Source organism: Phyllobates terribilis, unplaced genomic scaffold (genome assembly GCF_046119375.1).
Source record: "Phyllobates terribilis strain yellow unplaced genomic scaffold, ASM4611937v1 Scaffold_5__5_contigs__length_657084704, whole genome shotgun sequence".
NCBI classification, from domain to species: Eukaryota; Metazoa; Chordata; class Amphibia; order Anura; family Dendrobatidae; genus Phyllobates; species Phyllobates terribilis.
The window spans coordinates 223,109,815-223,127,230 of record NW_027362765.1 but is presented as its reverse complement, the minus strand read 5'-3'; the positions used below and the strand labels follow the sequence as shown (position 1 = coordinate 223,127,230).

At 41.3% G+C, this 17,416-nt stretch overlaps 1 protein-coding gene across 1 annotated transcript in view; it reads left to right on the top strand.

Annotated features, from left to right (window-relative positions):
• The first annotated feature begins 279 nt into the window (after positions 1-279).
• Positions 280-17,416, top strand: part of GHRH (growth hormone releasing hormone) — a 33,669-nt gene continuing 16,532 nt past the window's right edge. Inside the window, exons 1-5 of the mRNA XM_073681167.1 lie at positions 280-498; positions 1,476-1,556; positions 16,659-16,778; positions 16,864-16,968; positions 17,043-17,132. Coding sequence (XP_073537268.1) covers positions 497-498; positions 1,476-1,556; positions 16,659-16,778; positions 16,864-16,968; positions 17,043-17,132 — 398 coding nt within the window. The 5' untranslated portion in view covers positions 280-496. The remainder of the gene's footprint in view (positions 499-1,475; positions 1,557-16,658; positions 16,779-16,863; positions 16,969-17,042; positions 17,133-17,416) is intronic.

The window sequence follows — 17,416 nt, the reverse complement described above, 5'->3', positions numbered from 1 at the left end:
GTTACTTTCCATAGACTAAAAATGAATGTATTGCGTTTTTTCCATATCACTGCTGTGGATTAATGGGAATTCTCAGACTATATGCATATTGTACTCAGAGCTTTCACATTGACAAAGCTATACTTACTTAATGCTATTGTGCAAAGTAAAGGGAAAAGTATTTTTACCTTGTTCGTGATCTAATGATGATGAGACTATCTCTGGGTATTGATCATGATAAATTGTATCTTCACCTTTCACAGTAACGTCTCACGTGACCGAGGTTTGTGCAAGTGGATAATAACCCTATAGACGTCACCCCCTCTGTTTGATCTCCCTCTTCTAAGCACCCCATTCTCCTCCTACCGGGGGGCTCTGGGTATATAAGAATGTGGTTTTAACTTGGAGTAGATATAGTCAAGCACATCTGCTGCCACATATAGCTGGTGCGGTGAATAACTAAGCAGCCTAAGTACCCAGAGAATAAGAAGAAGAGAGGAAATCACTGCTGCTGAGAATGTAAGTAACACTTCAGATGTCCCTTACTATGGCATTATTTGGAGCTACATCCTTACGATACATGGCATACATCACTTACCTACAGTCTGGTTATTGATAATCTAGATTACATTTGAAAACTAAATTGGGACTTCATAATCCTTACCAGATATGGGAGGAATGGGAAATGTCTGAAAGTAGCACTTTTTGTTCAAATGTGAATGGCTGCATTGTAGTAGAATACGATGAAGAAAACTAAACATGTCATTTTCGATCCGGATTGATGAATCTGTACTAATTTGGGATTGTTACCATAAATGCTTCTATAGAGTAGCATTTAATTTGAAGTCCAGTGAAGCTTTCCTTTTATGTCTGTTACAGATGATACATTAAATCCCTGACCTTATCACATCAGATATACCTGATGAGCTACACTTAAAGGAGCATTAAATCTATTTTCCATCATATCTCTCTATACTACAGTCGTGTAAAGAAATTGTCTCCCAATTGTCTTACATATGTTTTTTGTCAGTTTACTACCAGAAAATCTAGAAAAACTGTTGTTCCTCATGAATATTACTTTATCTCACATATCTTCAGCCCTGAGATCCCCTCGATGATATTAACAGTCTGACAATTTCAGGTTTCATACAGATTTACCATTTGTAACCATCCAGGAAAGAAAGAGTGCACAAGATATTAAATGAAGGTTTCAGTGTGGAACTCACATTCATGGCTACATATAAGACCCTGGGTCTTCAGATATGAATAATGACAAGACAAGGGTTAACAACGACGCTAATTTTGAGACCCTTTCTCCCTCAAGTTCGAGCAAACAGACTATAGCATTTCACTTTATTGTTCACATTCCACGAACACATAGCTGGTTGATATCACTCACACAATATTAGTCACTAGATCGGAGCTTTTGCAATTATTTGGTAATTATTCCAACAATCTCTTTGAGTGTCTCCCACACATCTGCTTTTGTTTCTCAGGGTGATGCACAGATTCCTGTATCTTGTGTTGCTGCAATTTGGGTTTTACGTTCACTGCTATTTGATGCATCCAAACTACAGGTAGGTAATTACCAGTCATTGGGTACTGATATCACTGCCGTGACTTTCTCTAAATGGATATATCTTCTTCTCAATCTTGTGTCTGAGATCATGAAATGATAAGGCTGGATCAGATGTTTCACTGCGCATGGTGTGGTAGGAGCAAATCATAATCATGTTTGATTGATAATGCTGAATGACGAGACATAAAATGGACATTTACATAAGATGTTTATTCATATAGTGGAGAAAATAAGTGTTTAATAAACTGCGAATTTTGGAAGTTTTCCCACCTATAAAGAATGGAGAGGTCTGTAATTTTTATCATAGATACACTTCAACTGTGAGAGACAGAATAAAAAAAATTCATAATATCACATTGTATGATTTTTATATAATTAGTGTGCATTTTATTGCATGAAATAAATATTTGATACAATAGAAAAACAGAACTTAATATTTGGTATTGAAACCTTTGTTTGCAATTACAGAGGTCAGACCTTTCCTGTAGTTCTTCACCAAATACACACACTGCAGCAGGAGTCTTGGCCCACTCCTCCATACAGATCTTCTCCAGATCATTCAGGTTTCAGGGCTGTCGCTGGGCAACATTGAGTTTCAGCTTCCTCCAAAGATTTTCTATTGGGTTTAGGTCTAGAGACTGGTTAAGCGACTCCAGGACCTTGAAATGGTTCTTACGGAGCCACTCCTTAGTTGCCCTGGCTGTGTGTTTCGGGTCAATGTCATGCTGGAAGACCCAGCCATGACCCTTCTTCAATGCTCTTACTGAGGGAAGGAAGTTGTTGGCCAAAATCTCACAATACATGACCCCATCCGTCCTCCCTTCAATACAGTGCAGTCGTCCTGTCCCCTTTGCAGAAAAGCAACCCCAAAGTATGATGTTTTCCCCACCATGCTTCACAATTGGGACGGTGTTCTTGAGGTTGAACTGATCCATCTTCTTCCTCCAAACACAGCGAGTGGAGTTGATACCAAAAAGTTCTATTTTGGTCTCATCCGACCCCATGACCTTCTCCCATGCCTCCTCTGGATCACCCAGATGGTCATTGGCAAACTTCAAAAGGGCCTGGATATTAGCTGGTGTGAGCAGGGGGACTTTATATGCCCTGCAGTATTTTATTGCATGACGACGTAGTTTGTTACTAACTGTAATGTTTGAAACTGTGGTCCCAGCTCTCTTCAGGTCATTGACCAGGTCCTCCCATGTAGTTCTGAGCTGATTTCTGACCTTTCTCAGAATCATCCTTACCCCATGATGCGAGATCTTGAAAGAGCCCCAGAGGAAGATTGACAGTCACCTTTCTTCCATTTTAATAATTGTGCCAACAGTTGTTTCCTTTTCACCAAGCTGCTTGCCTATCGTCCTGTAGCCCATCCCAGCCTTGTGCAGGTCTACAATTTTGTCCTTGGTGTCCTTAGCTCTTTGGTCTTGGCCATGGTGGAGAGGTTGGAGTGTGATTGAGTGTGTGGACAGGTGCCTTTTACACAGGTAATGGGTTCAAACAGGTGCAATTAATACAAATAATGAGTGCAGAGTAGGAGGGCTTCTTAAAGAAAAGCTAACAGGTCTTTGAGAGCCAGAATTCTTGTTGGTTGGTAGGTGATCAAATACTTATTTCATGCAATAAAATGCAATTTAATTATTTAAAAATCATACAATGTGATTGTCTGTTTTTTATTTTTAGATCCTGTCTCTCACAGTTGAAGTAAGCAAACTTGCAAAATCAGCAGTGTATCAAATACTTATTTTCCCTACTGTAGCTAGTCTTACCCTCACCCAGGGCAAAAGTTCGATCACTGCCTTATCCCCTGTTTGTAAATGCCTGGCTAATGCCGACTGGTTGGCGCCCCTGCAAAATTGTCGATTCACTTCATAGTGCATGAAACACATTTAATTCTAAAGAAAAACAACACACCCCCATAGAGCAATTCTATTAACGTGGGAGTTCTCATTATCTTTGCAACTCCCATACAATACAAATGAGAGACATACTTCCATCTTGTAGTGTCTAAGCAGTCAAGTTTAACATTACAGAGGGGAACATGGAAACTTTATTGTCCCAATACATAGGAGCCACACCTTTGAGGCATTTATAGGTCCTCCTATGGTTTGCCATAAATGCAATTTATTGGAATATCCGTTAAACTGCTTAACAATTCTAGCCCACCAGCCAGAGGTGTATCTGGTGATTTACCACAGGGCAAAACACACCTGATTGGGTCCTCAACCCAGGTAACTCATGGGTACAACTACAAAGGTGCTCCCTAATTGTAGTGGGTATAGTGGGCACCACAACAAATGACCATGCTGTTAATAAAAAGCACTATGCTAAACACCAATATGACAGCTATGTAGTGGTAGATACTAGTTCTGCAGACCATATACACTGATCGTTGAGCAAAAGGGTAATACTGTTTTGAACTTTTGACTTTCAGGCCCCATATCTCACCATCAACTACTGCTTTGAACATGAGACAACCATCATTTTATAGGCAATTATCTTGGCTAGCTCATAAATAAATTGGACTGTTTTGCTCCGGGTGGTGGAAAAATCTTCTTCCTGTAGACTACAAATTACAACCTGTTCTCACATTCCCTAATAGCTCAGTGTGTTATTAGGTTGATTCCCAAGCGAAATGTCACCGTTTCAAATCAAGGAGCAGCCACGAAGAAGATTTACCAAAAAGAGAGAAACAGCGACATAGAGCTCATGGATAGCTGTCTCTCGGCCAAGAAAATTGCCAAATTGCATCATGTGAGTGCCATGACAGTTGGAAGAATATGAAATGAAGTCCGTCCATCCATTCAAAAGCCAAGAGGTGGACATCCAGGCAAAATATCAGAGTCAACAAGTCAGCTCATCGCAAGGTCTATCAGTTCTGGCGTGACAAACACAGTGGAGGTGGCTGGTATGCTTCTTAATAGTGAGATCACAGATATCCGTGCAAGCGCTCTGCGACTCATGTTACACAAGTCTGAAATGGTGGCTCGAAAAAAAAGTAAAGAAGCCTCGATTTCAATATCGCCATAAGAAGCATAGGCTCGAATTTTCAAAAAAGTACAAAAAGTGGAAAAATAAGATTGGAAACAGGTGATTTGGAGCGATGAGACAAAAGTCAATAGACTAGGCTCTGATTGGTGCAAATGGGTCTGGAAGAAACACGGGAAAAATGAGGCTAACGGATTGGAATTGAAGGAACTGTGCAGGAATCCTGATGATATGGGACTGTTTCATAGCCAAAGGAGTTGGATACTGGACCAAGATTGATGTCTCAATGCTGAGCTATATGTATCCTACAAATGAGTTACTTTGTACACTCGAGTACTATAAGTATGAAAAGACGACATAGTGTTCCAGTAGGACAACGACCAGAAGCATAAGTCAAGATTTGTTTAATGACAATGACGTAAAGGTGCTTGATTGGCCCCCACAGTCCCAAAACCTCAAACCAATCAAACACTTGTGGGTAGAGTTGAAGAAAAAGCTGTATACATACCCAAATGAGTCGACCAATATGCACCAACTTTGGGAACGTGTAGATCAGATTTCAGTCGAGACATGCTTGAATCTGATCGAGAGCATGTCCAGAAAGATTCAGGCAGTGTTGAAAGCCAAAAGGTGGATTTACAAAATACTGACAAAATAATAATTACAATTTAGATTTTTAGGAGCAAAACAGTAACAATTCAGTGACATGACAAGAATCTGCATAACTAATCATGTACGAAATAGTTGCAAGTCAAATTTATGTACAAGATAGCCAAAGATGATTGTCTATAAAGTGATGGTGGTTTCAAGTTCGAAGCAGTAGTGGATGGTGAGATATGGAGCCTGAAAGTCTTAAAAGTTCAAAACATTGTTACCCTTTTGCTCATCAGTGTAAGACATTACTGTACAGCTAAATCCAGTTAACTTCCTTTCACCTTTCCCATTGTTTCCATCTGGTCGAGACCACTACGGCAACTTCTTTCAGCTACGACTTGTATGTAGTGAAAAATGTACAGACACATTTCACTTATCACATTTTCAGCACCCTTCTTTCCATTTCCAACCTACGCAAACTTGCTATTCTGCTAATTCCACTCCTATATTGTACCTTCTGCTGCCCCAATTTTTCCGATCACTGCACAAGCTGTATTATGAGGTAACCGAAATACCATATTTCAGAAATATTGATGTCATTACTAATACCTAACTTCGAAAAAAAATGCCACACAGACAGCAGCCCAGCACAATAATGTCAGAGAGTGGCAAATATATTGTGCCCTAGATAGTAATAGTGCACAATGAAGTAAAAGTGTTAAATAAAAGTAGTGTTCTTCTTAGTTCCCCCAAACAGTATTAGGCCTCATTCACACATCAGTATTTTTGCATTAGTGTTTGTAAGCCAAAGCCAGGAGTAGAATTTACAGAGAAAACTATAATGGAAAGATTAACACCTGTGCTGTGTTTTGGAGACGCTCCTGGTTTTGGCATACAAATATTGATCAAAACTATTGATGTGTGAGTGAGGCTTTAGTGCGCCTGTTAGTGCCCCACATAGTAAGAATAATTACCATTGCACCCCTAAGTAATAATGTCTCCTATTTGCATCCTAGAAAGTAATAGTTCCTCTATCTTTGTCCCCTTATAAAGTAATAATGCCCATTTGGGCCCATTCCCGAAGTACACCATATAAAGTAGTAGTGCTGCAAGTGCCCCTTATTAAGTAATAATTCCCAAGTTTCCGCTTATAAAGTAAAGATAAAATTCCCCAAATTCCCCTTCTAAAATAGTAATGACTCTTGAGAGCCCTTATGGCACTTAAGCTTACTTTAACAAGTAACAATGTCTTCTTAGTGACCTCAAAAATATTAATACCTTAAGTGTTCCCTTATCATATAATAATGTTTTCGGAGTGCCTCCTTCCACAAAAAAATAATCATGCCACAACCGGCTACTTCATAAGGATCATTGCACCAAGAAAAAAAATTGTTACTTACCTAACAATCCCCACAAGCCCATCAGCCAAGTTCTCTCCTACACAGCTAATGCCTAATCACAGTCATCAAAGCAGTCATCAAAGGAAAAGGTGGCTACTTTGAAGAACCTAGAATATAAGACATATTGTCAGTTGTTTCACACTTTTTTGTTAAGTATATAATTCCACATGTGTTAATTCATAGTTTTGATGCCTTCAGTGTGAATGTACAATTTTCATAGTCATGAAAATACAGAAAAATCTTTAAATGAGAAGGTGTGTCCAAACTTTTGGTCTGAACTGTATGTGCGGATGGTACCCAAGTCTGGAGGAGAGGAGACTCTCATCCAGAACTGGGTACCATAGAAACTGTAAAAAAAAGAATTTAAAATAAAAAATAAAGTTTATACTCACCTTCTGATGTCCTCCCGGTGTTTTGTCTGCTCCGTCCGGTCTATTGCAATGCTCCCGCTGTTGTGAAGGACCTGCCATGACGTCACTGAGTCATGTGACCCATCACATGGCTCAATGACGTCACCGCAGGTCCTTTACACCACCGCGAGCCGTCCAACACACCGGACGCGGCAGAGAGAACACCGGGAGGACACCGGAAGGTGAGTATAAACTTTATTTTTTTATTTTTTACCATTCTATTCTTTTTTTTAAACTAACTTGGTCACACTACTATAAATCCATGCCGGTTGCATGGATTTATATAGTGTGAACAAGTTGTCAAGCACTTTTCCAAGTGATGCTAAAATCGCTTGGAAAAGCGCTTGATAACCCGCATACAGAAATGAAATGCATGCAAAGACGCTTGACAAACGCTACTACCTGGCGGGAAAAACGCAAATAAAAAATGCATGCGTATTTCCTGCCATGGAGAAACGTAAAAAATATGCAGCATTTCTGCATTGTGGGCACATAGCCTTAGTGCAGGGAACCCATACCACTGCTTTTATCTTTATTGGTGTCATCACTCCCACTACCTCCATTAAGCATAGTGCAATCATCCCTTTAAACTCCATAGACCACTACTGATGCAAAAAATTATCTTGTCACGGGGATGAGAATTTTTTTAAGCTGCTATGATTTATCTGAATTTTGAATGAATGTTTATGTGGACACTGGCAAATTATTTCTGCCTCTTGGGTGTTATATAGGAATACAGTGGGGAAAAAAAGTATTTAGTCTGCCACCAATTGTGCAAGTTCTCCCACTTAAAAAGATGAGAGAGGTCTGTAATTGACATCATAGGTAGACCTCAACTATGAGAGACAAAATGAGAAAACAAATCCTGAAAATCACATTGTCTGATTTGGAAAGAATTTTTTTTTCAAATTTTGGTGGAAAATAAGTATTTGGTCAATTACAAAAGTTCATCTCAATACTTTGTTATTTATCCTTTGTTGGCAATGACAGAGGTCAAACTTTTTCTGTAAGTCTTCACAAGGTTGGCACACACTGTTGTTGGTATGTTGGCCCATTCCTCCATGCAGATCTCCTCTAGAGCAGTGATGTTTTGGGGCTGTCGCTGGGCAGCACGGACTTTCAACTCCCTCCAAAGGTTTTCTATAGGGTTTAGATCTGGAGACTGGCTAGGCCATTCCAGGACCTTGAAATGCTTCTTACGAAGCCAATCCTTCGTTGCCCTGGCGGTGTGCTTTGGATCATTGTCATGCTGAAAGACTCAGCCACGTTTCATCTTCAATGCCCTTGCTGATGGAAGGAGGTTTGCACTCAAAATCTCACGATACATGGCCCCATACATTCTTTCATGTACACGGATCAGTCGTCCTGGTCCCCTGACAGAGAAACAGCCCCAAAGCATGATGTTGCCACCCCCATGCTTCACAGTAGGTATGGTGTTTTTTGGATGCAACTCAGCATTCTTTCTCCTCCAAACATGACGAGTTGTGTTTCTACCAAACAGTTCTACTTTGGTTTCATCTGACCATATGACATTCTCCCAATAGTCTTCTGGATCATCCAAATGATATCTAGCAAACTTCAGACGGGCCTAGACATGTAATAGCTTAAGCAGGCGGACACATCTGGCACTGCAGGATCTGAGTCACTGGTGGCATACTGTGTTACTGATGGTAGGCTGTGTAACGTAGGTCCCAGCTCTCTGCAGGTCATTCACTAGGTCCCCCTGTGTGGTTCTGGGATTTTTGCTCACCGTTCTTGAGATCATTTTGACCCCACAGGGTGAGATCTTGTGTGGAGCCCCAGATTGAGGGAGATTATCAGTGGTCTTGTATGTCTTCCATTTTCTAATTATTGCTCCCACAGTTGATTTCTTCACACCAAGCTGCTGGCCTATTGCAGATTTAGTCTTCCCAGCCTGGTGCAGGACTACAATTTTGTTTCTGGTGTCCTTCGACAGCTCTTTGGTCTTCGCCATAGTGGAGTTTGGAGTTTAACTGTTTGAGGTTGCGGACAGGTGTCTTTTATACTGCTAACAAGTTCAAACAGGTGCCAGTACTACAGGTAATGAGTGGAGGACAGAGAAGCCTCTTAAAGAAGAAGTTACCGGTCTGTGAGAGCCAGAAATCTTGCTTGTTTGTAATTGACCAAATACTTATTTTCCACCAAAATTTGAAAAAAAATTCTTTCAAAATCAGACAATGTGATTTTCAGGATTTGTTTTCTAACTTTGTCTCTCATAGTTGAGGTCTACCTATGATGTCAGTTACAGGCCTCTCTCATCTTTTTAAGTAGGAGAACTTGCACAATTGGTGGCAGACTAGATGCTTTTTTTCCCCACTGTAGTTAACTGTTGATGTTTAGATTGCCCAACTCTAGTTATCTGGTACCTAGCTGACCCACTTACTAATCACAAACTAGAAGGAACATAAATAACAACTACTCTGGTTCTCTAATGTCTAGAAGGGATTGTCATCTTTGTAATTTTTGCCTGTGTAAGAGGCTGTGGGCCCAATTCATCAAAGCTTCTACGCCAAACTCCTGACATAAAAATGGGCAGCACGGTGGCTCAATGGTTAGCATTGCAGCCTTTCAGCGCTGGGGTCCTGGTTTCAATCCCACCAAGGACAACATCTGCAAGGAGTTTGTATGTTCTCCCCGTGTTTGCGCGGGTTTCCTCTGGGTTCTCCGGGTTCCTCTCACACTCCAAAGACATACTGATAGGGAATGTAGATTGTGAGCCCCAATGGGGACAGTGCCAATAATGTCTGTAAATTGTCTGAATTGTAAAGCGCTGCAGAATATGTTGGCGCTTTTGAAAAGTTACAAAATTTTGATGCAACTCGACGCTGCGCAATTTTTTTTTTGACTTTTGGCATACTCACGCCATACTCAAAGTGGGCGGAACTGGGTCGGGGTGGGGGTGTGTCGATTGCTACTCATCAAATGCATAACGAGTGGCGGCATTCGCTATACCACAAATCTTACTCCAGCAGCTAATAGAATAAGATTTGTGGCAAGGTGCATGCGACTCATCAGATGCTGCTAATTCATTAAAAGGCATGCGCTTCTCAATGAATCAGAAGCCTCTCATTTCACCCTGGCCCCCTCATCAAGACCAGTGTGAAGATCGTAAGTCTCGATGAATCATGGCCTGTTTCTAAATGATTTAATAAAATAATGAGAGACTTTAAATGAAAGCTGAAAACGTTATCACCATATTTTTCACGGATATGTAATTTTATAGCGATTATATTAGCAATTTTGTCAACAAGTTGGAAGATGTTTTCAGTTGGTCACATAATATTATTATTTATTTTTAGAGCACCATTCATTCCATAGTTCTGTACATGAGAAGGTGTTACATACATAATACAAATATAAAAGATGGTGAACAAACTCAATGACAGACTGATACAAAGGAGAGGGTCCTACTCTTGCGGGTTTACAGTCTATAGGATAATGGGTAAGGAGACAGTAGGGGGATGCGGCAGCTTCAGTGGTGGTAAAATGGCATGAGGGTCGTTGCAGGGTGTAAGTATTCCTGAAGAAGTGAGTTTTCAAGTTCCGTCTGAAGGTTCCGATTGTGGCGGATAGTCTGATGTGTTGAGGCACAAAATTCCCGACAATGAGGGACAATCACAAGAAGTCTTGGAGGCCATTGAGTGAGGAACTTATGAGAGAAGGAGGTCTTGGGAGGACCGGAGGTTTTGTGTTGTAAGATATCAGGAGATTAGTTCGGAGATATACAGAGGAAACAGAATATGGACATCTTTTTAGGACAGTCTTAGTTTGACCGGGATACGTTGGTGAATTGGGAGCCAATGAACGGATTTACAGAGGGGTGAAGCAGAGGAGTAGCATGGATTATTCAAGCAGAAGAGTTAATGACAGACTGGAAAGGTGCAAGAGTGTTAGCAGGGAGGCCACAAATGAGGATATTACAGTAGTCGAGGCGGGAGATGATGAGGGCATGTACTAACATTTTAGTAGATTCAGGGTTGAGGAAAGGACAGATTCTGGAAATATTATATAAATATTTATACAACATGAGTTGGAGGTGGCAGGCGGTGGCAAGAGCTTGGATGTGCGGTTTAAAGGACAGGGCAGAGTCAAGGGTAACTCCAAGGCAGCGGACGTCTGGTACTGCGGGAAAGGGTGGTGTCGTTAATTGTGATAGATTGGGTAGGAGGGTTAGTTGAGATAGAGGAAAGATGATAAGTTCCGTTTTGTCTACGTCGAGTTTTAGGAAGCGAGAGGAGAAGGAGGATATGACTGATAGACACTCTGGCATTCTGGACAGAAGAGAGGTGACATCTGGGCCAGAGAGGTAGATCTGAGTGTCATCAGCGTATAGGTGGTAATGGAAGACATGGAGCTTTATGAGCTCTCCTAGGCCAAAGGTGTAGATTGAGAAAAGTAGGGTCCCAGAACAGTGCCTTGAGGGACACCAACAGAGAGGGTAGGTTGAGGAGGTAGTATTGAAATAGGAGACACTAAATGTACAGTTAGAAAGGTATGAGGAGATCCAGGAGAGGGCAAAGTCCTTGACACCAAGGGAAGAAAAAAATTGTAGTTGGAGGGAGTGGTTGACTGTGTCCAAGGCATTGGACAGGCCTAGAAGGAGGAGTATAAAGAATTATCTGTTAGCTTTGGTGTTAAGTAAGGTGTTAGTAATTTTGGTCAGGGCAGTTTCAGTGGAGAGGTGGGGACGGAAGTCGGACTATAGGTCGTCAAAGAATGAGTTAGATGCGAGGTGGGAGGAAAGTTCAGCATGGGCATGCTGTTCAAGGACCAGAGATATGGGTTGAGGTATCGTTTCTTCAGGACAGGTGTGATTGTGGGGTGTTTAAAAGCAGAAGGGAAGGTACCAGAAATTAATGATAGGTTAAAGAGATCAGTTAGGACTGGGACAAGCGTGAAGGTGAGGTTGGAGAGGCGGTGGGATGGCATGGGGTCAAGTGTAATAGTGGTGAAGTGGGATTTAGAAAGGAAATGAGAAAGTTATCCTTTAGTTATGGTGGGGAGGAAGGTTATGGGAGAGTGGCAGTGGTCTGCTATATGTAGGAGTCGTGGTGGTTGTGCAGTAAAGACTTGTCTTGTTTAGTCAATCTTATTTTTGAAATATGTGGCAAAGTCTTCTGCAGAGATGAGGGAGATTGGAGGGGGCGGTGGTGGGCGGAGAAGGGAGTTAAAGGTGTTTTATAGATGTTTGGGGTTGTGGGATAAAGCAGATACAATGGTGGTAAAATAGTCTAGTTTAGCAGAGGTGAGGGCCGACTTGAATGTGAGAGTTGCTTTTTTTGAATGCGGTGAAGTCTTCTTGTGAGTGCGTTTTCTTCCAGGGCTGCTACGCAACCCTGGACACTTTCCTATGCTTTTTAATGAGGTTGTTGTGCCCCGATAGTCTATTGATTTTTCACCCTTGCCATGCATGAGACGGGGGGCCGAGTCAATAGCTGATGTGAGTGTGGCATTGTAGAAAACAATGGCTGTCTGTGTCATGGAGTGAAGGTATAGTGAAGCCAGGTGGAGAAGTGGTCAATAAAGGCAGTGGCCATGCCACTGATCGGTATATGACAGCCACTTGGAGGGAGAGTAGATACGGGCAGAATGCACTTCAAACGAAAGGATGAGGGAGGGTAGAGGTGGGATTGGGTTGTAGGTGCAGTTGTTAGAAAGAAGAAGATGCACTCCTCCACCATGTCTATTGCCAGAGCGAGGAGTGTGGATAATGTGAAGGCCACCATAACACAGCACAGCGGACGAGGACATGTCGGGGGGCATCAGTCATGTTTCAGTGAAGCCCAGGAAGGTTAAGTAAAGGATAGCCCAGGATACGAAAGGTAAAATGGTCGTGGATGGCGTGGAGCTTATTGTAGATTGAACAGGCGTTCCAAAGCGCTCCGGTAAAAGAGAGAGCCGGAGTGGGGGGGCAAAGGAAAGAGTTTTATGTTGCCGAGATTGTGATATTTTCTGGCAGGTGGTGGGTGATAAGAGGGAGAATTAATGAGGAGTAACAGCTGTGGAGGTCCCGGATTGGGAGATATATCGCCAGCAGAGAGAAGATGAGAGGAGAATGGCTGGCTTGTTTTGTGTTTTAGTAGAAGGGATCTGAGGTTAAGGATTAGGTCTGCTGTAGAGGTCAGGTGGGGAGGTAAGAGGGACGGTGAGATAAACATTTGTTTGGAGAGTGCTGAGGTTTGGGGGTAGTGAAGGAGAGTAAGGATTAGTGGAACAGAAACTGTAAGGGCATAAGGTAGCATGATTAAAAGTAAAGGTATATTCACATGTCCAGTAATCATCTGTTGAAACAGATCCAACAGCAATCCGTTAACAAAATAGTTGTGCAGACACTACTTTTTTTGTCCAGCTAAAAAAAACTGATTTCTACTGTATCCGTTTTTTTAACATTGAAGTCTATGGAAAACTGATTTGTTAAATAGCCTTCCATTTTTTCTTTCATTTGAAAATGATCCGTTTTTTGCTTACTGGTTCAGTTTCAAATGGAACAAAACTGATGGCTATTTAACTGATCAGTTTTCCATAGTTTTCAATGTTAAAAAAATGATCCAGGTGAAATCTATTATTTTTAGCCGGACAAAAAAAGTTGTACTTGCATATAACTGGCAAGCTGATGTCTGCTGCTGGCCTCTGATTGGCTTGGCAGTGTGAATTGCAGCGCAGGTTGCTGGCGGGTCTCTGCACTGCAAAACATTTTAGCTGAATGTGCATCTTAGGAAGCACAACCTGGTGATATTGGCGTCAGCAGGCCCTCATCCCACACAGGCCTGATCATGATCACACTCTCTGTGACCGCGATCGTTACACCCATGTTCATACACTTTAGATGGCTATCGGACGAATGGTGGCCCCCATATATAGGAGCACTCAAATGACTGAGCACTCCTATGTTCTCTATGAGACAGCTGCTGCCAAACATCTCCGGCATTGGCTTATCTTTCTGAGAGCAAAAGGTTCAGCAGTCTGAAATCAGACATACCGGATCCTTCTGTCCCCAATATTATCTGTTTGGGAAAAGTCGGAAGGCCTGCATATACATTAGACTGTCATGTGAACCCCTCAGAGTTGCTGATATCACTACTAGGGCGCAGTCAGTTGGCCATATAACACAGTCGCAATCCTTGGTCTGGCCGTCGGCTCTCTTGACTCAAGTGTGACAGCCTGTATTTCAATGCAGTTGTCACGCTCATGTCAGGAGAGCCGACGGCCAGTCCGAGCACTGGGATGCGATCGTTGTCCTTATTATACAGCCGTATGACTGTGCCTTTAGGCTTTACTTACGTGGCTTACTTTACACTTAACAAAAATGACTGGTGACATCATAAGTTGGATAGCAGTGTGGAGGCTGCTCTATTATTAACAGTTTCTTGGCATACCTTATCTACATAATTTCTTAGGGTAGATGTACATTATAGATTGGTGTTCTTCACCTGTAAGAGTGACTCCTGTTTAGCGGACTCAAGCCATCTTCAGGTTTCAAGGAAGCTCACATCTTCATGTTTCAAAAAAGCTCATTTATCTAAATGATCACCATGTTATACTGCCTGGCTGGCTGCTGATTCCTGTAGCTAAATCAGGTGATTGCCCTTGGGGCTGCACTCTGAAACGGGTAGTCAACCCCTTTAACTGAACAGCAAGCTTTTTAAGTGGTAAATTTTGCATAAAAGGCAAAAGCGACAACAAAAGACATTGAATTTTCAACCACTGAGCTCTTTAGATTGGTCAGCCTTGACTTTTTCTTTTTACTGTATTATACAAAAGGAAATAGTTAAAAAAACACACAAAGAAACAAAAACCATACTCAGTATGAGCTGATTATAGAACTGAGAAATATAGAGAAAAGAGTGCATTTATACCGGCCTATTACCAGGAAACAGGCATCTCTAGGAATGCTCGTTCTCTAAACAAGGTTGCCAATTGCCCAACAAATGAGGAAAACGCCGGTTAAAAGGATATTTAAGCATGTTTAAAAATCACTGTTCTCTACAGCACATCCTCCTGTGTAAAGAGTACAAGTGCTGCTGAGAACAATGATATTACAGATCGGTCATATTAATGATTGTTTAGATGTACATGGAATTGCGGTCGGCCTGTTTAAAGAGTAACCGTCATTTAAATTTTTATTTCATAAATCAATAGTACACATTGAAAATAAGCAACTTTGAAATATAAAATTCTGAGAGAAATCTGCTTCTTTCTTCTCCTGGACTAATAATTTATTCTCCATTCTTAGCTAAAATCTGTATTCAGTGGACGTATCATTAGTGCAACCTGTGCGGCCACACAGGGGCCCAAGAGGTAAGGGGGCCCATTTATACCTCCAAAGCAGATGCAATTTTGCATTTTTAGGCACTTTTGGGCTGCAAAGCGCCCATGTATTGTTCTTGCACAGGAGCCCATTTCTGTCTGTGTCCGCCAGTGGCAAGTCTAAATGCCAAATAGCTCACGTCTTTTCAATCAATCAGATGCAGGACATGGTGGTAGAATCTGGCTTGTTTACTTTTCCTCATAGAACCCCTTCCACGTAGACATTCATGAAGGCAAGAAATTGAGTTTTTCTTTAGTCATCACTAACCCCAGTATTACGATTATATCAGAACAGATGGGGCAAAGGTGAACCTGGATTATTTTATTACATTTGTGCAATTCTCCAGGATCTGTCTTTGATGGCACTTCGAGCTAAGTGCATCCTCATGATGCAGGTCAAGGTGTCCTCACCTAGTCCCTCTATTCTTTTTTGACTATTGTCTACTCCTTTCATCATCTGTGCTAAACTTCAGAAAGGGCAAGCCAATCAAATATTATTATGTGAAGATCTGGCTAGTTATTCATCATATCACTGAACTCAACAGCATTTCCATGGAGCAATAATAGGAAATATAGATGTGGCTCAACCAGGGCAGTAGGTGAAGGTAGCTCTTTGGTGTAGCTTGGTATCTGAAGTACTTTGATGTATATACACTATAGGGCCAGGAACCCGTCAGCTATCCTTTTATCTCCACTATGAAGAATACTTACTTTGGTTCTGCGCACATCTGGAAATGTATCAATAATGAACAGAGTTCAGAAACAAAGCAGTTTTTAAAGAACACTACCAGAACATGGACACCCAGGCTAACAGCTTCTTCCATTGCAGAATGCTTATGGTGGAGGTAGTCGTGTATTCCTGCAGCCTAAAGCCTCATTTAGATGTCTGCTTTTTAGGTGTGTGTTCTATCCATGGTCTTTACGGATAAAACACGTACCCATTATAGTTTATCTGTTTGTGTTTTTTTGCGGACCATTTTTTTAGTGGCATCACAGATTAAAATCACCCCTACAACTCTTGGGTGCCATGAAAATCATGTAAAGCGCACGTATTGCATCATGTCTATGATTAACACTGTAATGAGAAAAAAATTATAAAATGTAACAAACTAAATAAAAAAAATTCAAAATAAAATGTTCATAAATAATTAAATGCTAAATCAAGTAAAGCACAGCTTATAATAGAAGCTATTATAATTCATGCATTGCTCGCACTCTCAATGTAAGTAAATTTTCCTGGAAGGTTGATATTATTGCCCATGTGAAAGAATATGTGGTTTCAATAGGAACAGTCCTCCCATTAATGAAAGTTTACCTTGATAATCCTTTACTAATGACCTTACTCGACACAACAATAAGCCTTTTATATTTGCTCTGCAGTTATGACCAGACATCTAAATCCAGCAGAAATGTAAATCTTCCAGTGCTGAAGAGCAGCCCCATGCAAGACTGGTCCCTGGATGAGGCGCAGGGATTTGTTCGAGGTCTTTCAGAGAAAAGGTGAATTAATTGAACCATGGACAATGTGAATGCATGTGCTATATCTCATGTATTTTATATATGTACTTTGGTGTCTTACCCATAGAATGGAGAGACACGTAGATGCTATATTCACCAACACCTACAGAAAATTCCTGGGACAGATTTCAGCCAGGAGATACCTACAGAACATGATGGGGAAACGACTGGGGTAGGTATAATAGGCTAGAAGTTCAGAATATCTGTTCAATGGCAAAGATTTCTAATATTCTTCAAAATCTACAGACAGGATGACTTAGGAGCATTATACCCAAGTGATGGCGAGATAGGTCAGAGGACCCTGAGGGATACACTTGCATCAGTGTTGACGAGCTTGTAAGTATTTACCATTGTCTTACCAACTCTAATCACATATTGATTAAAAACGTCTTATGGATTTACTAGGAAATAGCGACTTTCATTCTTGGTCTTAGATTCAAATTGCATCGAAAAATAAAAAGACCACACTTACCAATACCTGGTCACAATACCAATGTACTGTATAGTGCAACTGGCACTGTTATGAAAAGGCAATCATGTTGCTGTTGTCTGACAACCCGGGACCAGAGGCTCCTACCCTGTCCTAACACTAGGGGCGCCCTATCTATCCATGTTCCCCA